Source organism: Astatotilapia calliptera, chromosome 4, assembly GCF_964374335.1.
Source record: "Astatotilapia calliptera chromosome 4, fAstCal68.1, whole genome shotgun sequence".
Classification (NCBI taxonomy): Eukaryota; Metazoa; Chordata; class Actinopteri; order Cichliformes; family Cichlidae; genus Astatotilapia; species Astatotilapia calliptera.
The window spans coordinates 25,048,234-25,064,700 of NC_137425.1; the positions used below are offsets into that span (position 1 = coordinate 25,048,234).

The 16,467-nt window shown below is 40.6% G+C and overlaps 1 protein-coding gene across 1 annotated transcript in view; it reads right to left on the bottom strand.

Moving 5' to 3' along the window:
* Positions 1–12,628, bottom strand: part of arhgdig (Rho GDP dissociation inhibitor (GDI) gamma) — a 30,693-nt gene extending 18,065 nt beyond the window's left edge. The window contains exon 1 of the mRNA XM_026165641.2: positions 12,272–12,628. Within this exon, the coding sequence (XP_026021426.1) occupies positions 12,272–12,344 (73 nt within the window). The 5' untranslated portion in view covers positions 12,345–12,628. The remainder of the gene's footprint in view (positions 1–12,271) is intronic.
* Between the last annotated feature and the right edge of the window lie 3,839 nt (positions 12,629–16,467).

A 16,467-nucleotide genomic window follows, 5' to 3' on the forward strand; every position in this document is an offset into this window, starting at 1 on the left:
AGCTCCCGGGCAAAGCAGTGTGCAGGTTGTGAAACTTTTCTGGGCTGAGAAGGGCAAGAAAAGCCCCGATGGCATTACGGGCCTGTTGTCAGTCACTGATGACTACAAGCCTGTAGTTCTTAAATCTCCTATATCAGTGCATACAAATCTGAATGTGTTCCAGCTTGCCTGTAGGTCAGGCAGGATTTTCATGATGTATTGGGCACTCTACTAAATATGATTCTGGCACATTTAGAGGGTGCAAAAACCTTTGCACCCTTTTTTAATTTAATTCTTCTTCAGCTTATATTTCTATTTGAGACCTGTGAGGATTCATATCATTGATCCTGACTTGATATGTGGTTATAGCATGTGATGGTTGATGGCATTTTATCCAATCTTCTCTAATCTTCTTTCCTCCACTGGACCACCACAGGAACATGTTCTTTTGATGATTTTGTTTGTGCTCTATACTAATGAGTGTGAAAGCCAGGTACCATATTCTTAAGTAGGGAGTGCAATTGTCCTTCTTGGACTTATCAAAAACTATGGAGATGATCGTGGATTTTAGGAAGAAGCCTATAACCACCTCCCCTGTGGTGATAAAGGATACATGTGTGGAGTCTGAACTGATTATAAGCTGGACTTTGAGCTTCAGGTGGATGCTGTAGCCTGCTAGTGCATATACTTTTATCACAAGCTTTTCTTTTTCATGTCAACAGCACTTTTATGAGACATTCTTTGGTCGCGGGTCACTGAACCTAAAAAACAAAAACAGACTTCAAGCTACGTACAATGTGCAGCAAACTTGCAGATGTGACCCTGAAAGACCTTCCTTGCCTGTGCAAGGTTAGGACACTGACTGCCTGATGAGCGCACTGGATTTATTTATGTTCTGCTACTAATTGTGACTAAAGGGTTTCCCAGCGATTGAGTGTGTTGCTCACTAACAACTACTTTTGATCATAAGGTGATTGCACAGGTTGCCTGATAGAGGCAACCTTGCAAACAGTTCCAGTTTGATTTGGACTGACTGCAGTCACTCTCAGAGATTGTTGAAGGTTTCCACATAATTGCTGCCTAAGTTATAAATGCAGACAGATTGCCAACCTATTGCCATCAGTCTGAATGAGTCTTTGTCAATGAGCACATCTTGGGGGAATTGGCTCAGTTTTCTTCCAGCTGGTTATAATCTGGTTATGTTCCTGTAGAGCAGGAAGGTTGCTGAGTACAAATGTAATAGCTAAATGTGAATTTCTGTCCATGTAGAGAGCAATCGATGGGTGATTTTCAATGATTTATTTCAGTAAATTGCTCTATAATCAGAAACACGCTGCATTTAATGGCGAACTTGAGCCCATTCAATGACAGACTGATAGCAAACTGACTTCATCTTATGGCAAAATTAATGACAGGTTTTAGAGACAGTGTTGGTGTATTTGATCTCATTTTGCAGCAAATAAATAACTGAACTGGCATCATTTTTATTGGATACTCAGATATTGGCAACTGGCATAATTTGGAGTTGAAGAAAATGGTTTAAATTACAATCGCAGTCATATCGCATAGTCAGTGAAGTATTCTGATAATATTGATCATATTGCTGGGTGCCTGTTTAGTCCACCTCTACAAGCCCCTCCTTATCAAAGGATTTAAGTTGCCTCTGTGTGGCTGCAGATAACATATGGCAAAGTGCAAATATATACAAATATACTCAAAAACCTATACATCCCAGCTGACATTTGTCTTTTGAATGAATCCCTGTATTCTTAATGTTGCATTGCCTTTTTATTGCATTTTGTTTGATGGTTATGTGATTTCTGCTGATTGTACAAAAAAATTAATTTCCCCTTTAGATTGATACAGATATCCTTGATCCTTTGTAACCACTTTACAAAGAATAATGTAGCTTTGAAGACAATAAAACATTTTCTCATTAATGGACAAACGTTTTATTCATGCTGCTTATATTTCATCACAGCCCATCAGTCATATTGGACATGCTGGAATAAAATCTCTCTCTCTCTTGTTTTAAAAAATTACATTTTATGATTGAAGTTAGCAGCACATTCTTTCTAACTTCCACCCCCCACACACACAAACATACTGAGACAGAAGAAAGATAATTTCTTACATAGAGACATAACACGGTTAGAGACACAGATGCACAATGCATACCTCTAGACCCCAATTATATGTAGAAGAGAAAACGCACACAAACTGTGCCACGCACATCTATTTAGTGCCCAGTAACAGCCCCGTGTAATAACCTCTGGTTCTGTTTTTACTGTTCATAATGAGATGACACAGTGTACATCACCCCAGAGCTGTGTGTAGAGGTAATTGGATGATATGGGGGAGTACACAAACGCACTTGCTTACACACAAAACACAGAGATGCACGCAAACTGAGCGGTACCTGTGCACTGTCCTTTCAATGCGTGTCTGTTACTTACAGTAGCACCCCACCCAGTCAGGGCCAAACACGGCTGCCTTCACCTATTACCATGGCAACACTTTCAACTCTGCTTTCAGTGACATCATCCTTAAAGTGCATCTTTTTTATATGACCATATATACAGCAAGAGAGCCATCGTGAATCAGCTTTAATACTGCACATATGTTTGTAAAACGAGATGTTTAATGGTTATATTCTTTTCCTGAACCCATGTTAAGTTATTGCTAGACAGCTAATTCCCTATCATCACTTACCACACTAATGTTAATAGTTATGGAGCACTAAAAGCAATGATCTTGACTTGACACATGATTTCTTCATTTGTAGTTAGTCATCGTTGTTTAATTAAGCGAGTAAGTAATAAGCCATCCATTTGCTGTACCCACTTATCCTTTTAACAGTGTCACAGGGGGCTGGAGGCAATCCCAGTTGACACTGAATGAGTGGACAGACAGCCAGTCAGTCACAGGCCTGACACACACACACACACACACACACACACACACACACACACAGACAAAGAACCGGTCATGTTTATATTGACAGGAAAATTAAACTGCAAAGACAACCCACGCAGGGACGAGAACAACATAAAGTTTACACACACAGGCCGCTGTTGGCCTATTGGCTTGTAATGAGGCTAGAAACAGCTGCCACAAAGCACCACAGGTGACTTTAGGCACATCAAAACATTTTATCTAAATGTGCCACTAAAAATTCAGTCATTACACTTTTCATCGTAAGAAAGTTTACTCACAAGGTCAAACTCAAGAGTAACTGCCATGCTTTTAAATAACTGGCAACATCAATTAGTACAATTTCTTACTTCCCAAAACCGCCAAGAGCTTTTCCTGGATTTTAACATTAAATATGCATATACTGTGAAGCATTATAGACTAGGACAGCAACAGTCGCCAACACTAACACAGAAGTGGAGTTCTCAAAACTACAGTTCCTTAAATGTCTATTTCAGGCTGAAGTCAAACTCCCATGTTAAGATGCCCAACCTTGGAATAAAAAACAAGCACAGAGCCTAGTCCAATACCAGATTTGGATGAAATTACCTTGGTTCTTTTTATATAACACTGCCTTTTAAAATGTGCTAAGGCCTGAAGATATGCATTATTAGGGACATGGCCTCTTTGACCTACTTGTGGAGCCGGTACCTGTGTCACCTCTAATTTAAAGCTAATTTGACTCACTGAACTAGAACTCGTGTCTGTGTTTGTGCCTACAGGAGTATTTTAATACAATTATGTATGGGACAGTGGCCCGGCTGCCCCTCTGTTGGTCTTCCTTGGTCTCTTGTGTTCTGGGGGCCTCTGGATATCTGGGGCCTGGATCTCCTCCATACCTGCTTCATACCCTGGAGGACGGGGCTATGGCTCCCCACACTCCCTAGCAGATCGTTACATGGAGAAACCTTTGGAATGCAAGCATGCTGATCCACACAGGTATGCACACAGGTGTACACACGGGTATTCACAGACGCGGACTACACCTTTCTTGGCTGCTGCCTCAAAGCACATTGTGCGCTGTCTATCTTGCGTGCTGCACAATATCGTTTATTATTTAGTATCTACTGTTATCTACTGCTAGCTAGTTTATTGTGATGGTGCCGTTTTTTTATTATGTTGCTCTTTGTTGTTTGCTTTCTCTTCTGTTTTTTTTCTCCATACAGGTGATCCAGGTGTTTTGTTTGTTTGTTTGTTTGTTTGTTTTCTTTCTTCCCCCCCTTCTCACCGTCTCTTCTCCCCTTTGGTTTTCTTTCTCTCCCTCTCTTTCTTTCATTCTTTCTCCCTGTCCTATCCCCCAGTCATGTCTGTCCCGTTTGTAGCAACTGAAAATAAAATAAATTCCTAATTATAATAAAGGTCAATCAAATGGACCAATATGGCAAGGCCATGATGATCCACTTGGTAAAATAAATCCGCTTGGCATCTTTCTTGGCCTTAAGACAACAATTCTGATGGCTAAAGATCCAAACGGGACACACAAAAAAATAAAAATAAAAATAATAATAATAATACAATTATGTAACAAATAATGAACCTTAGCTTGGTTAATTAACAGACCCTTCAATCTTTTAATGATCTAGTGTGATCTAGTTACTTATTAGCATATAACAGTGGTATGACTTTTACAGATTAAAAATTATGGTTATGTGTTTTTCTTCATTTAAATTTTTACTAGTGACTGATTTTATTTTCAGCAGAACCCGGACCAGCTTATCTAGCACTACTGTCTCTCAATAGTCTCCCACCAAAGATAACAGATTTATTCACAATGCATGTGCTCAACCGGACAAAGCTGTCCTCCCTTTAATAGAAAACTGACATATTTCTTTGTCTCCAAGTCAAGCAGAGTTAAACCTGTTTCCAGAGACAATAGCTGCATGTGCCACAAGATGGCAATAGTTTAAAGGATGAATGCAAAAAGGAAGATTTATGGCACAAACCTTTGAGATGCAAGGAGAGCGACTGCTTTCACTTTAGTACGCTTTAATGATTTCTATTTTTAAATTCACTAGGCAAGTATGTCTTGCCTTGCTTGCCCTGGCCAAACACAGCTGGCATACGGTTTGTACCATAGATGCAACTGGCTAACTAGCTGAGGTAAGTTAACTTAGCTGTCCATATTTAATCTAAATATAGTCATTTCTGACCCCCAAACAATGATTTTCATCATCATTCAGTGAGACTAAGCAAACTTTCTAGTTGAAGAGTGTTTTATTTTAATACAATACCTAAGTAAATCATTTTACATTGTTGGTAAAAATCTCTCTTACTTGCATAGTTACATTTAAAATCATGTGGCATGTAATATATGGATGGTTCATGTCTTCATGAATGATTCAGCCACCTGTATTTACATATGAAACCCTGCAGTACAAGCAGTACGTGAGTGTGTACGTGCTCGTACATTAACACACACTGCAGGGCAAACGTGTTTCTGAGCTGCTATTTAAACCAGTTTCCTCTCTGACATCTGAGAGCTCCTCTTTGATCTCCAGACTGCTGACCTGTCACACTAACTGAATCAATTACCATTTATTTTAAAAAGCAGGATATAGTCCACAGTGAAACAGCCTGAGTGTTTTAACATGGATTCCTTTTGAAGTTGTAGCATTTGATGGAAACTTGTCAAGCTTAGCAAAATATCTCCTCTGTTTGAACAGGTTACATTTTGACATAGGTTATATTAAATCTGTCCCAGTTAATCTGGTTCCTTATGGTGACATTGCTGCAAAATACATAGATGCAAAGTTTTCTAAAGATAAAAATCTTACAGAAAGAAAAGCTCTGTTTTTGTCCAAAAGTGATTCAGAAGCTTCATTAAATCTAAACATGCAGAGCTATAAACTTCCCATATTGTGTGAATCAGAGTGTGTCCATGTGGTCCTCCAACTGTCTCAGCCCCCATCTGTGAAGTGATATTTACTGGTGGATTTTCTTTGATGCTCATAAAACTGCATCATTAACCCACTTGCTTTCCAAACTATCGTCAGCTTCACTGAACATACTCGCTGCTAAACGCTACAAGTTAGAACCAGCCCTTTAAAATAAATATTAAAATCACAGATTTTGGTGTATCGAATGTATGTTTTCAGTTTGTTTTTGTCTTGTTTTTTAGAAAAAGGATGAAGAGAGTGCTTCAAAGAAACAAAAGATACTCATCACCCCTAAAATGAACTTTATTGCTATTCCACAGAGTAGGTATTTATTATTCATGCGAATTTCTAGGTGCCTCTAGCTACAGTCTGAGAAACAGAAATTGATACTTAAGTCACTCTGTCATTATTTATTTTCTTCGTTTTTATTTAAATAAATGCAAATTTCAGTTTTTAAAATGCAAAAACCCAGTAGTCAAATCTCAAAGTTTAATAGTGTTTAAAGGAAGAATTAAAGCCTTGCATATGTAAGTAGAATCACAAGACACATCTGCCGGCATTTACAGCTAAACCAACATGTTTAGTGAAAGTCAACACAGCAATCTGTTTGGCGGAGGAGAGGGGGCTTCAGGGGAAGGAGGATACAGAGAGGACTGAACACATGAGAGCTGAAATGTATACTAATGGAGGCATGAGTCACAAACATGAGTGCACGCATTAAAGTTGTTCTTTCATTGGTTCCTTGGTGATGCATGTCTACCAAATCTACAGTATAGTTGATATACTTCGGATAATTTTTTAAAGGTTTAGCAGAAATTAATAGCAATAAAAACAATTAGAAACATTACTTCTCAGCTGATTTAACATGACAGCGTCAGGTTTCTCTGTGAGTGACTTTGTGTTTCTGACATCTGGTTTCAAGATGCCAAACTCTGGGCTTCCAAACTAATAATGGGTGATGTGGCAACCTCCATTTATGTCAAACATATGGCCAGAGGGCCAGAACTGGCCTGCTGAAGACCCCAATCACACTGGACTGCTTTGGAAAACGTGAAGAAGAGCAAATATTTTTGACTTTTAATTCCATTTTCATAAGGTTTACAACTTTTCCTATCAATAAAAACCTCCTTGAAGGCCATTTATACTAAACCAAAGTAACTAAATAGTAAATAAACAATAACATGAGAAGAGTTCCTGTTTTTCACTATGTAGAATAATGTAGTAGAAATGTGTAATTTTTATAGTGAGTCCTCAGTAGAATTTTTTTAAACCACACATCTGTTACTTACAGTGCTAACAGATTTCATCCATTTACTACACCAGCATTTCTTTATCATGTAGAAAAACTGAAACTTACTGTGGAAACGTTTTTTTCTTATAAAAAGATATGTGAGCGATTAAATGCGTAGTAAAACATCTTTACACTGACAGAAGGGGGAGTTTCACTGGTCTGACCCACTTAAGATCTAAGTGGGTTGAATACGGCCTGCGATATAAAATATTTCCAGTTTTTCGTTTTAGCTTAGCTATTCTTAAAAAGCTGCAGGCTGGAGTGGATTGTGGACAAATGAGCTGTTCATCTACACAATGGAGGCTCTGGGATGAAAATCCAGGTTAAAAAAATAAATCTTCTTTTGATATTTATTTAAAATAACATATCGCAAATGGAGCATTGTCTTGTAAATGGAAAAGGAACCTTATTGTGAGTAATCAAAGTTTCACGTCCACGACGTTCCTGCGTCTGTTTGCATAATTGCTTCCTGTCTGCCCCCTCATCTCTTAACCCAGATAACTGTTCACTGTGTCAGAAACACACTTATTCTTCTTTGTGTGTTCGATGTACGTCTGTGACAGAGCGTGTGTGCCCTCAGTGTTGATGTGCTGGGGGGGTCTATAGTCCTTTGAGACACTCTGTCACTGCTCTGTTCTAATACTATAACGAGACCTCTGGGATGCACACGCAGACTTATATACAAAAAGACACACATAGCTGAAAATAAAAAGGAAGCTTACAGGCCTCTGCACAGCCAGTAACAGCTATAATATGACTGAAAAAGGCTGTAAAAGCATATCGGGAGACTGTGCAGGCAGGGTTTGTTTCCATCTGTGGAGCTGCTGGCAGAGTGTGGTCTCTCCTGCCACAAATGACTGCACTTGATCCGTCACCTCTACGATTTCAGAGGGGTGATGCAGACATCCTATCAACACTGGAGACACTCGTAACACTTAATCATGCTAACCAGCAAAGCACTGTAATCTCTGTCCCCGTTTTGCCCTGCTGATGAAAAGCTGAGATGACAAATAAATGAGACCAGCTGCTGGTCATATTGGCACATTCATGAGTGACAGTCCGTCTTTGAAATAACATAATGATACTGCAGACATCATTCAGTATGATTTTCACCTGCAGTTTGCAAAGTGCTCAACTTCCTTTAACCTCTGAAAATTCTCTTTTACTCATGACAAAAACTATAAAGTGTGCTATTGTTATTAGAAGAACACCATGCATGCTAAATTGTTTACATCTGTTTTCCTAAACTAAATCAAAATTGACTGCAATCATAATGTGGGGTTTCTTCATATCATCGCCATCTGCAGCCATCAAAAGTTTTTCAGTAAACCCGCTTATTCTGTCAAAACCCAGATCTCAAGCAGGACAGCATCAGTAATAAATCTCTATTATGAGACAAAATTGGCTGATTGCTGGATCAAGAAAATTCCTCCTTATATGTGAGCCAAGTCAAAAGAGGCTGAAAGGTTGAAAATGTCATTTTCACCATACCTTCTAAATGAACCCAAACATAAATGTGGAAATCAACTAATGCAATTTGTTCTGACATTAGGCAGTATATCCCCCTAGTGGCTGTGATCCAATTCTCATTCAATTTAGTAAGTAAATAAAAAGTAACAAGAAAGAGCAGCGCTGGCTTTTGCCAGAAAGTAAAGTCAATGTGTCATCCTCCAGTTCCAAGACGCTTGTGGTCATAACACCATGGTGCTGTTCAGCAAAAAAAACCCTGACTCACTGCATATAAATTTAACAAAAATGAAATTTAACAAACCTCTAATAAATAAAGTCGAAATTCAGGTGCCCCTTTTTGTCATACTGATGCTCTCCCTCTGTTGTCTCCCCCTGCTGACCATCAGAAGGACTGCAGAAGGACTGCTGAGCTCCGTATTCTTGAAAATTCACAAACTAAGGTTTGCCATATATTTACTGTTGCGATAATTAAATGTAGTTCAATTACGATTATTATTTCAGTTCAGTTCAGTTTTATTTATTTAGCATCACTTCACAGCGACACTTGCCTCAAGGCATTTTATATTGTAAGGTGAAGATCCTGCAATATAAGAGAGAAATCCCAACGTTCAGATGGCCAACTATGAGCATGCACTTGGCGACAATGGGAAGGAAAAACTCCCTTTTAACAGGAAGAAGCCTCTGTGAACCAGCTCAGGGAGGCCATGTGCTGCGACCGGTTTGGGATGAAGAGAATGAGAAAGAAAGAGAAGAGAAAAGAAAAGGGAGAAGACAAATGTTAACATAGTGTTAATTATGGCAAATGTTAAATATGTAGTTGTGGTATATGGACACATATGGACTACAGAAGAACTGTTCCGTCCATCATAGCAGGTCGAGTAGCCGCCTGAAGCTATAGCAACATAACTAATGGTAGATTCAGGGTCACCTGATCCAGCTCTAACTACACGCTCTATCAAAAAGGAAAGTTTGAATCCTAATCTTAAAAGCAGAGAGGGCGTCTGTCTTCCCAATCCAACTTGTATTACTGCTAACACAGCAATGGCATCTTTACCTTGCAAGCTAATGTATCATTATGCTTGATTATCCACTGGCTTTCGCAAATTTAGTCATATGAGCAGACTGGGGAAATGAACCTGCACCCTTTAATCATCATCCTCTTTTGTTAATGTTTGGCACACACGCACACACAGACACCCAGGCGCAGTAATATGTCCACAGCTGCTCTGTCAGCCTTGATGAGACAGCAGGTTGTCTAATTGACTGACTTGATTGCCCTCATATGTGTCTGTTCACCCATAAAAACCTCATTTATCACTAATAGGACAAAAAAAAGGAGGCGGGATGATGAACGTAAACAGATACCAGGGATAGCTCAGTAGGTAGAGTGGTTGCCCCATGATCGAAGGTCGGGGTACGACTCCACTGAACAGCTACCCTGAGGTACCCTGAGCACACTGCTCGCCGGGCGCTGCATTGGTGGCTGCCCACTGCTTCACTGTGTGAATGGGTTAAATGCAGAGGAGTAATTTCCCTACGGGGACTAACACATACACATTATTATTATTAGATACAGTGGTTTTCTTAGATCTCTTATCTGGCACCTGACAGCATGTGTGCATGCAGACCTGAGTGGTGGAAGTGAGCAAGAGACGGCAAGACAGGGGAAGGATTAGGGAGGGAAACGCGGAAGTTATGTTGTTGAATCTAAAGAGAGAATAAAGAATATTTGGATGAAAAAGAGGGGCAGACGTGAAGGAAGAAGGAGGCAGGTATGGAGCATCAGCTCTATTCAGATGGAAAAAAAGGAAAAAAGTGACAGTATAAACGAGAAAAGAGGGGGAAGCAAGCATGGGAATCACGTGGGTTATAAAATGCAGAGGGACTAGAAAAGAAAAGAGATTTCCATGAGGCATTTTCAAGGCCTGCTGCTCGCTGTGTGAGACAGTGTTTGCTGATTGACAGCTCAGGAAAAGCGTTCAGCCACTTGGGCCTCACCCACTCATCCAGTGTCTCTCTCTGTATCTGCCACACATACACACAACACTCTTTGTAAAATATCGTGAGCTGCTCCCTTTTCTTTCCAGGTAACAGCTGCTGACAGAACACGTCAATCTCAAGGTATCCCTCTGCTTTCTTTGTTTTCTGGTGATGTTTATTTTTTTTTCCAATACAATAAATCCCCATCTTCCTTCTGCCCAGTTTCTTCCTCACCTGCTCTAACCATTTCCACCTTCCCTCTTTGCTCTCTTATGTTTCTTCGCTCTCTTTCCACCACAAACTCCACTGATATGCTTCCCATTCATCCTAGCTTTATCATTTTGCTCCTTCGTCTTGCCGTTTATCTTCACCTCCCACGTTCCTATCAAATTCTCCTACACGTCCTCAAAATTCTGTCCTGGCCAAATGACGATATTTGATGTGTCATATCCACAGGGAAAAAAATGTACAGAGGATGCAGGGTGCAGATTTTTTTTGCATTTATCTTCAACAAGAAACGATGCAAAGATTACCACAGTCAGATTTTGATTGTAAGGAACTAGTAAGTGTAGCATGTTTAAGGATATTGGACATGATATGATGAATGCATCTAAATGAAGGCATGGAAGCATGAGCGAGTAATTTTACTTTGAAAATCCTAATTAAAGGTAGATTAACAGAGAAAAACTGTCTTCAGTTCGAGAAATGAAAAGCAGATGAACTTTAGGCCGCCCGAAACTGAAGCACTGAGCATTCAGTCTGCAGGAGAAACAAGCTGAGAGCTGAGAGCTGTAACACTGCTGCACACCTGGAGCGGCACGATCACGTCAAACTGCTGTTTGAAATTCATACAGTTAATAGAATAGATTATCTGTGCCTTTCTTGGCTCTGAAGCACATTACTTCTCCACTTAAGAGACCTCACTCTCACCGCTCCTGTGGCTCTGTCCTTAAATCATGCTCGTTTTTCTTTTCTAAACCTTATAAAACACACACTTATACACACACCTGTGTGAAGGGAAACCCCAGCGCTTTACCACCATCTGGTACTGCACCAGGGTTCAACAATACTGCAGTGTAACAGACACGCTCGCACAGTTTTATCTTGCATTTATTATAGTTTTGCAAATGCAGAAGATGCTGTTAAAAGTAATGCAGAACGTTGGTGGTGTAATATGACTCCTGCATACTCTGTGTAACCTTCTAAATGCACACACACCCACACACTGACGCACACACCTTTTTCCCTCACCATTCCCATTAATGAACAGACACATTTTTACAAAAAATGTCAAAAGCTGGCAGCATGCATGCAGATGCACATAAAGACATGCGCATGCATACACAAGCCACACACATGCACACAAAGAGACACGCGCAGGATACTGTAAGATGTGATCAATAGCTATTGATCTGCCACCTTTGGCTTGTCTTGGCAGCGCTTCATGTCAGACATAAAAATGTCCACACCCGGAAGAATGGAGACAAATTGCACACAGACTCACAGATACACACACACATACACATATGAACATCTCTTAAACACACACACAGAAATTAGATTTTATCTCTAAATCATGAAAATTCAGCACAAATCGATAACTGATTAGCAGCAACATTAACTTCAGTCACTGAAGTTACATTAATTCACACACACAAAGACACACACACACACGCTCGCGTGCACTTCTTCATCGCCTCACCTCTGTAGCACATAGTTAGCCAGAGCAGCTCCAGCACCTGACCGCCAAACTCACACACATCCAATCCCAGCATGGTGCCTCTCTGCGGGGCTTTACTCTGTGAGACGGCAGGCTGAAGTAGAACCAGAGAACCTCCACAGGTAGCAACAAAGTGGCAGAGCAGGGATTGATTAAAAAAAAAAGAATCCACAGAAGTGTTTGAATAGAAAGAAAAGAGGTCAGGCAAGCATCTCTTCCTCTGAGGAAATAACAAGAAATACGTATTTACAGGTGTAGAGGGTTAAAGAGAAAGAGGACCGGCGTGAGAGAAACAGCAGAGGGAAGCAAGGAGGTATCCTTGGGTGTGGGTGTGGATGTGATAGGATGTGTGTGAGCTAGGAAGAGAGAGAGAGTGAGAGGGTGGAGGGAGGTCGAGGGAAGGGAAGCAGCAGACGTGAGAAGCAGCCGGCTTTCTGCGCTGCTTCTAGTCTTACATACACTAGAGTTTAGTGACAAAAGGAAAAAAGGAGATCTGAAGGCTGAGGATGCTGTCAGCTGTTTCTGGATGCAGTAAGGGTGCTGGAAGAACAGCGGTAGGCAGACGCTGGCTCAGCCGGCAGAGCTGTCTGCAGTTTAGTGTGTGTGTGAGTGTGAGTGTGTGCGGTGCTCAGACGCTGGCTATCGATTCGCAGACAAGCATGGAACCCCTCCCCTCCTGCATCCCTCCCTCCCCTCCTCATGCCATCAGCCCAGCGACTGCAATGAGCTCATCCTTTTACCCCCCCCCCCCCCCACACACACACACACACACACACACACACACACACACTCTCCCCCTCCCTCCTCCGCTCTTCCTTGCATCCCCTCCTTCCTTTCTTCCACACCTCACTCCTCGCGCCCCCTCCAACTCTCTCATGCTTTCAATTCCCCTCTTCGTTTTTCATTACTTTTACGAATTCTCACGTGGCGTCCGCTCTCTCCTCCTTCACCTTTGTATCACAGTGTCAAGCCGACTCTCTCTCTGTTTCCCTATTTATCTCACTTCCCCTTTCCTTCAGCTTCATCTTGTTCTTTATCTCCCTCTGGCTTTAAGTGACCACGCCCTGTCAGCGGCATGCTTCAATCACGACGGTCACTGTCATTCTTTGTCTTTCAGTCTTTTTTATATATCACTGTTTTGGCTCCCTATCTTTTCTTCAGATACCTCTGATGCCACGAGGGAGGTTGTGGTGCTGGAGAATACAAAAGGATTTGCTTCCCCCACTTGATAATCAGACACACTCCTTTTCACTCATGTCTACGCACACATGCCTTCTTATTTTGTCATTCAGGGGTTGTCCAGCTGTCACCTAACATACTACTGAAGGCAACTTCTCTATTTCCCTGCTTCTCACCCTCTCAGAGTCTGCTAGCAGTTTGCATGATGTTGTTTGAAGTCATCAGGAATGACAGTAATAATAAAAAAGGAAGTTTATTAGCTTGGCGCTTATCAAAACCCAGCATTACAAAGTGTTTTGCATGTGGTCATGCATGAATACAGAGGCTGGCATCTGGAATAAAACTGAGTAAAATCAAACATGGTACATCAAACATGCATTTTGCCACCATGACTTCAGCAACTGATTTCTGGACTTGGCATTTTGAAGCATCATTGCTTTGCTGTTTTTGGCCACCTTAGCACTAGCTATCAGCGGTTGCTTGCTAGTGCTAAGCTAGTGATAACAGAGCAAAAGGGCACTGGACTTCACTCAGCAAAAATTTCAGGAAAAGTTTTTGGATGAGCTGAAGGCCAATTACAATGATTAGGAAGAGGCCAACAACACCAACATGATTTAGTAACTCGAATTAGTGAATGTGAGGTCTTTGCAGAAAGCAGCTAGCTACAACTCTTGAAATACCTGCCGATCAAAGTGACCACACCCCTAAATATGAGCCTTAACAAAATAGAAAAGTTAAAAAAAAAAAAAAAAAAAGAATAAATAAATTACAAACTCTCATACAGTCGTCACAACAGCACACAGTGATAATCTAATTGCTTATTTTGCGAGTGTAGACTGTATAACCGGTGGACATAGTCATTGTTACGTCACCTAAAGTGCCATTTTGAAGCCTCAAGATGAGCGTTTTCGCTGTTCCACCATCTTGAGAGGAGAGTTGGGTCTGATTGTGGCACTGAATGCTTGACTATCGATTCATGATTGACTGGTTTGCTAATGAGAAAGCACTTTGAGACTGCAGTTTGCCCTCCAATTTGAAACATAGTATGGCCAAAATTTACAAAATAGATGTAACTTTTTAATTCACTGACCCAAAATGAATGACTGAGCCCATAAACTCATCAGGAAAGTCTTTAGAGGGCTCAAGTTAGAAAGCTGTTTTCACATAGACTTCTATAGGACTGGAAGCCTTTTTGCAAACACAGCTATCGCCATCTGGTGGTCTTTAGATAGAATGCAGGTTTAAGACACTTCTGTATTGGTTTCATTTTTCAGACCTGAAGCTACAAGCACGTCTAATGCTTCCTGTATCTGGGAGCCAATACTCATGTGGCCATTAGAGGAACTGCAGTTAATTTTTCAGCTTGAGAGAAGTTGTTGATTGAAACAAACCAAGTAAACAGCAACAGGAATAACTCAATAGTTAAGAATAAAATCTAAGTTAAGAATAAAATTTTTAAAAAGAAATTTGCAAACACATTCTTATAAAATACGTCTTCAACAATAACTTGAAAGGGTTTATTGATGCAGAAAGCTGGACTTTCTCTTGCAAGTTGTTTCCTTCCTGACAATCTCAGGCTGCGGACTGGTTGGTAAGGGGACAACAGCTTATATTCTGGGGTGAGGGCATGATATAATAATAAAAACACTGTTTAGACAGAAGCTGTGGAATTCAAATTTAGACAATTCTCCAAATATATTTAACTGTATTGCACAATTCCAGTCTGTATGCCAGCCCTTACATGTTTTTCCCATTAGAGCCAGTCTTTAAAGTCAAGCAACAATCAGTGGGGAAAAAAATCAAAAACACCCACAACACAATAAATTCACATTAAAAAAAATGTCTATTTTATATATGATTTTAGAACAAAACGAGACGCATGCACCCAAACAGGCTATGTTTGACAAACGTAAGTCCCTGGATCGGTGACTAAGTTCACATTTCACTGAAGCTGTTCCTTCCATGAAAAATATCCCATCAAACTTCATCTTAAGGTTTGTCGTGTCTGTGCAAATCTGTCATTTTCAAACGGTTAACAGCAGTAAAATCTGATTTAATGCCACTGCCTCGCCCGAACAGTCACCCCCGTCAGTGTCTGAGGTGAGCCTCTGTCCTAAAGAAGCTGTTCCATAAACTCATTATATTCATATCACTTTATGGAAAAATAAATCAGCAGCAGTAGTGGGGCGAGTGGTATCTATAAAATGTGTGCTCGAACACGCCAGCCATGAATGAGGTCATAAAGAGTGTGTCGGTGGAAGGGCCCCCCAGGGTTTAGCGTAACCGTATTTCACCTCAAACAGGAAAAATCTGACAGAAAACTCAGCGGGTAGCTGACAAGAAGCTGCACTGTTTTTATCTTCGTAACATAATGACATAACTCAGCTCTCAAGTGAACCAGTCCACTGTCTTCTCATACATCGGTTCACCCGATAAACAGTGACACGCATTAATATATGCAGAATGGATTAGATAGTTTGACGGATTGAGAATTATCCTGTTTCCTTCTTTGCTTGACAGATGAGATGGCTCATAACACCTTCATGGCATAAATATATATTTTAATATGAATCTGCTGTCTTTATGTAAAGACAAGTTAGATTAAGGTTTGAAGGTTAGTCAACAATCTTAAAAATATGATCAAATAAATAAAATGATTAACGGAGAAAACAAAGAGCCAAGAATCATCAGAATCCACCTAAAACCTTCAGTATATGAGCAGAGCCCTCAGATAGCCATATGAAAAACGTTTTTCATAGTTTTCCTCCTAATAAGAAGTGTGTGGTGGGTGATCTTGTCTCCTAATTCGTCCTGGAGATGTGTTAATACTGCAGTATTTATGTTTCTACTTCCCTGTGCCATTCTAGAAATCCAACATAGCACTGACACAGCCTCCAACTGTGACTGGCCAATTCTTACCCATTTCAAGCTACTTCTTCCTCTGCCATCATTTCTTAAATCAGAGGTTCCCAAAGTGTGGGGCCCGCCCTCTGGGGGGG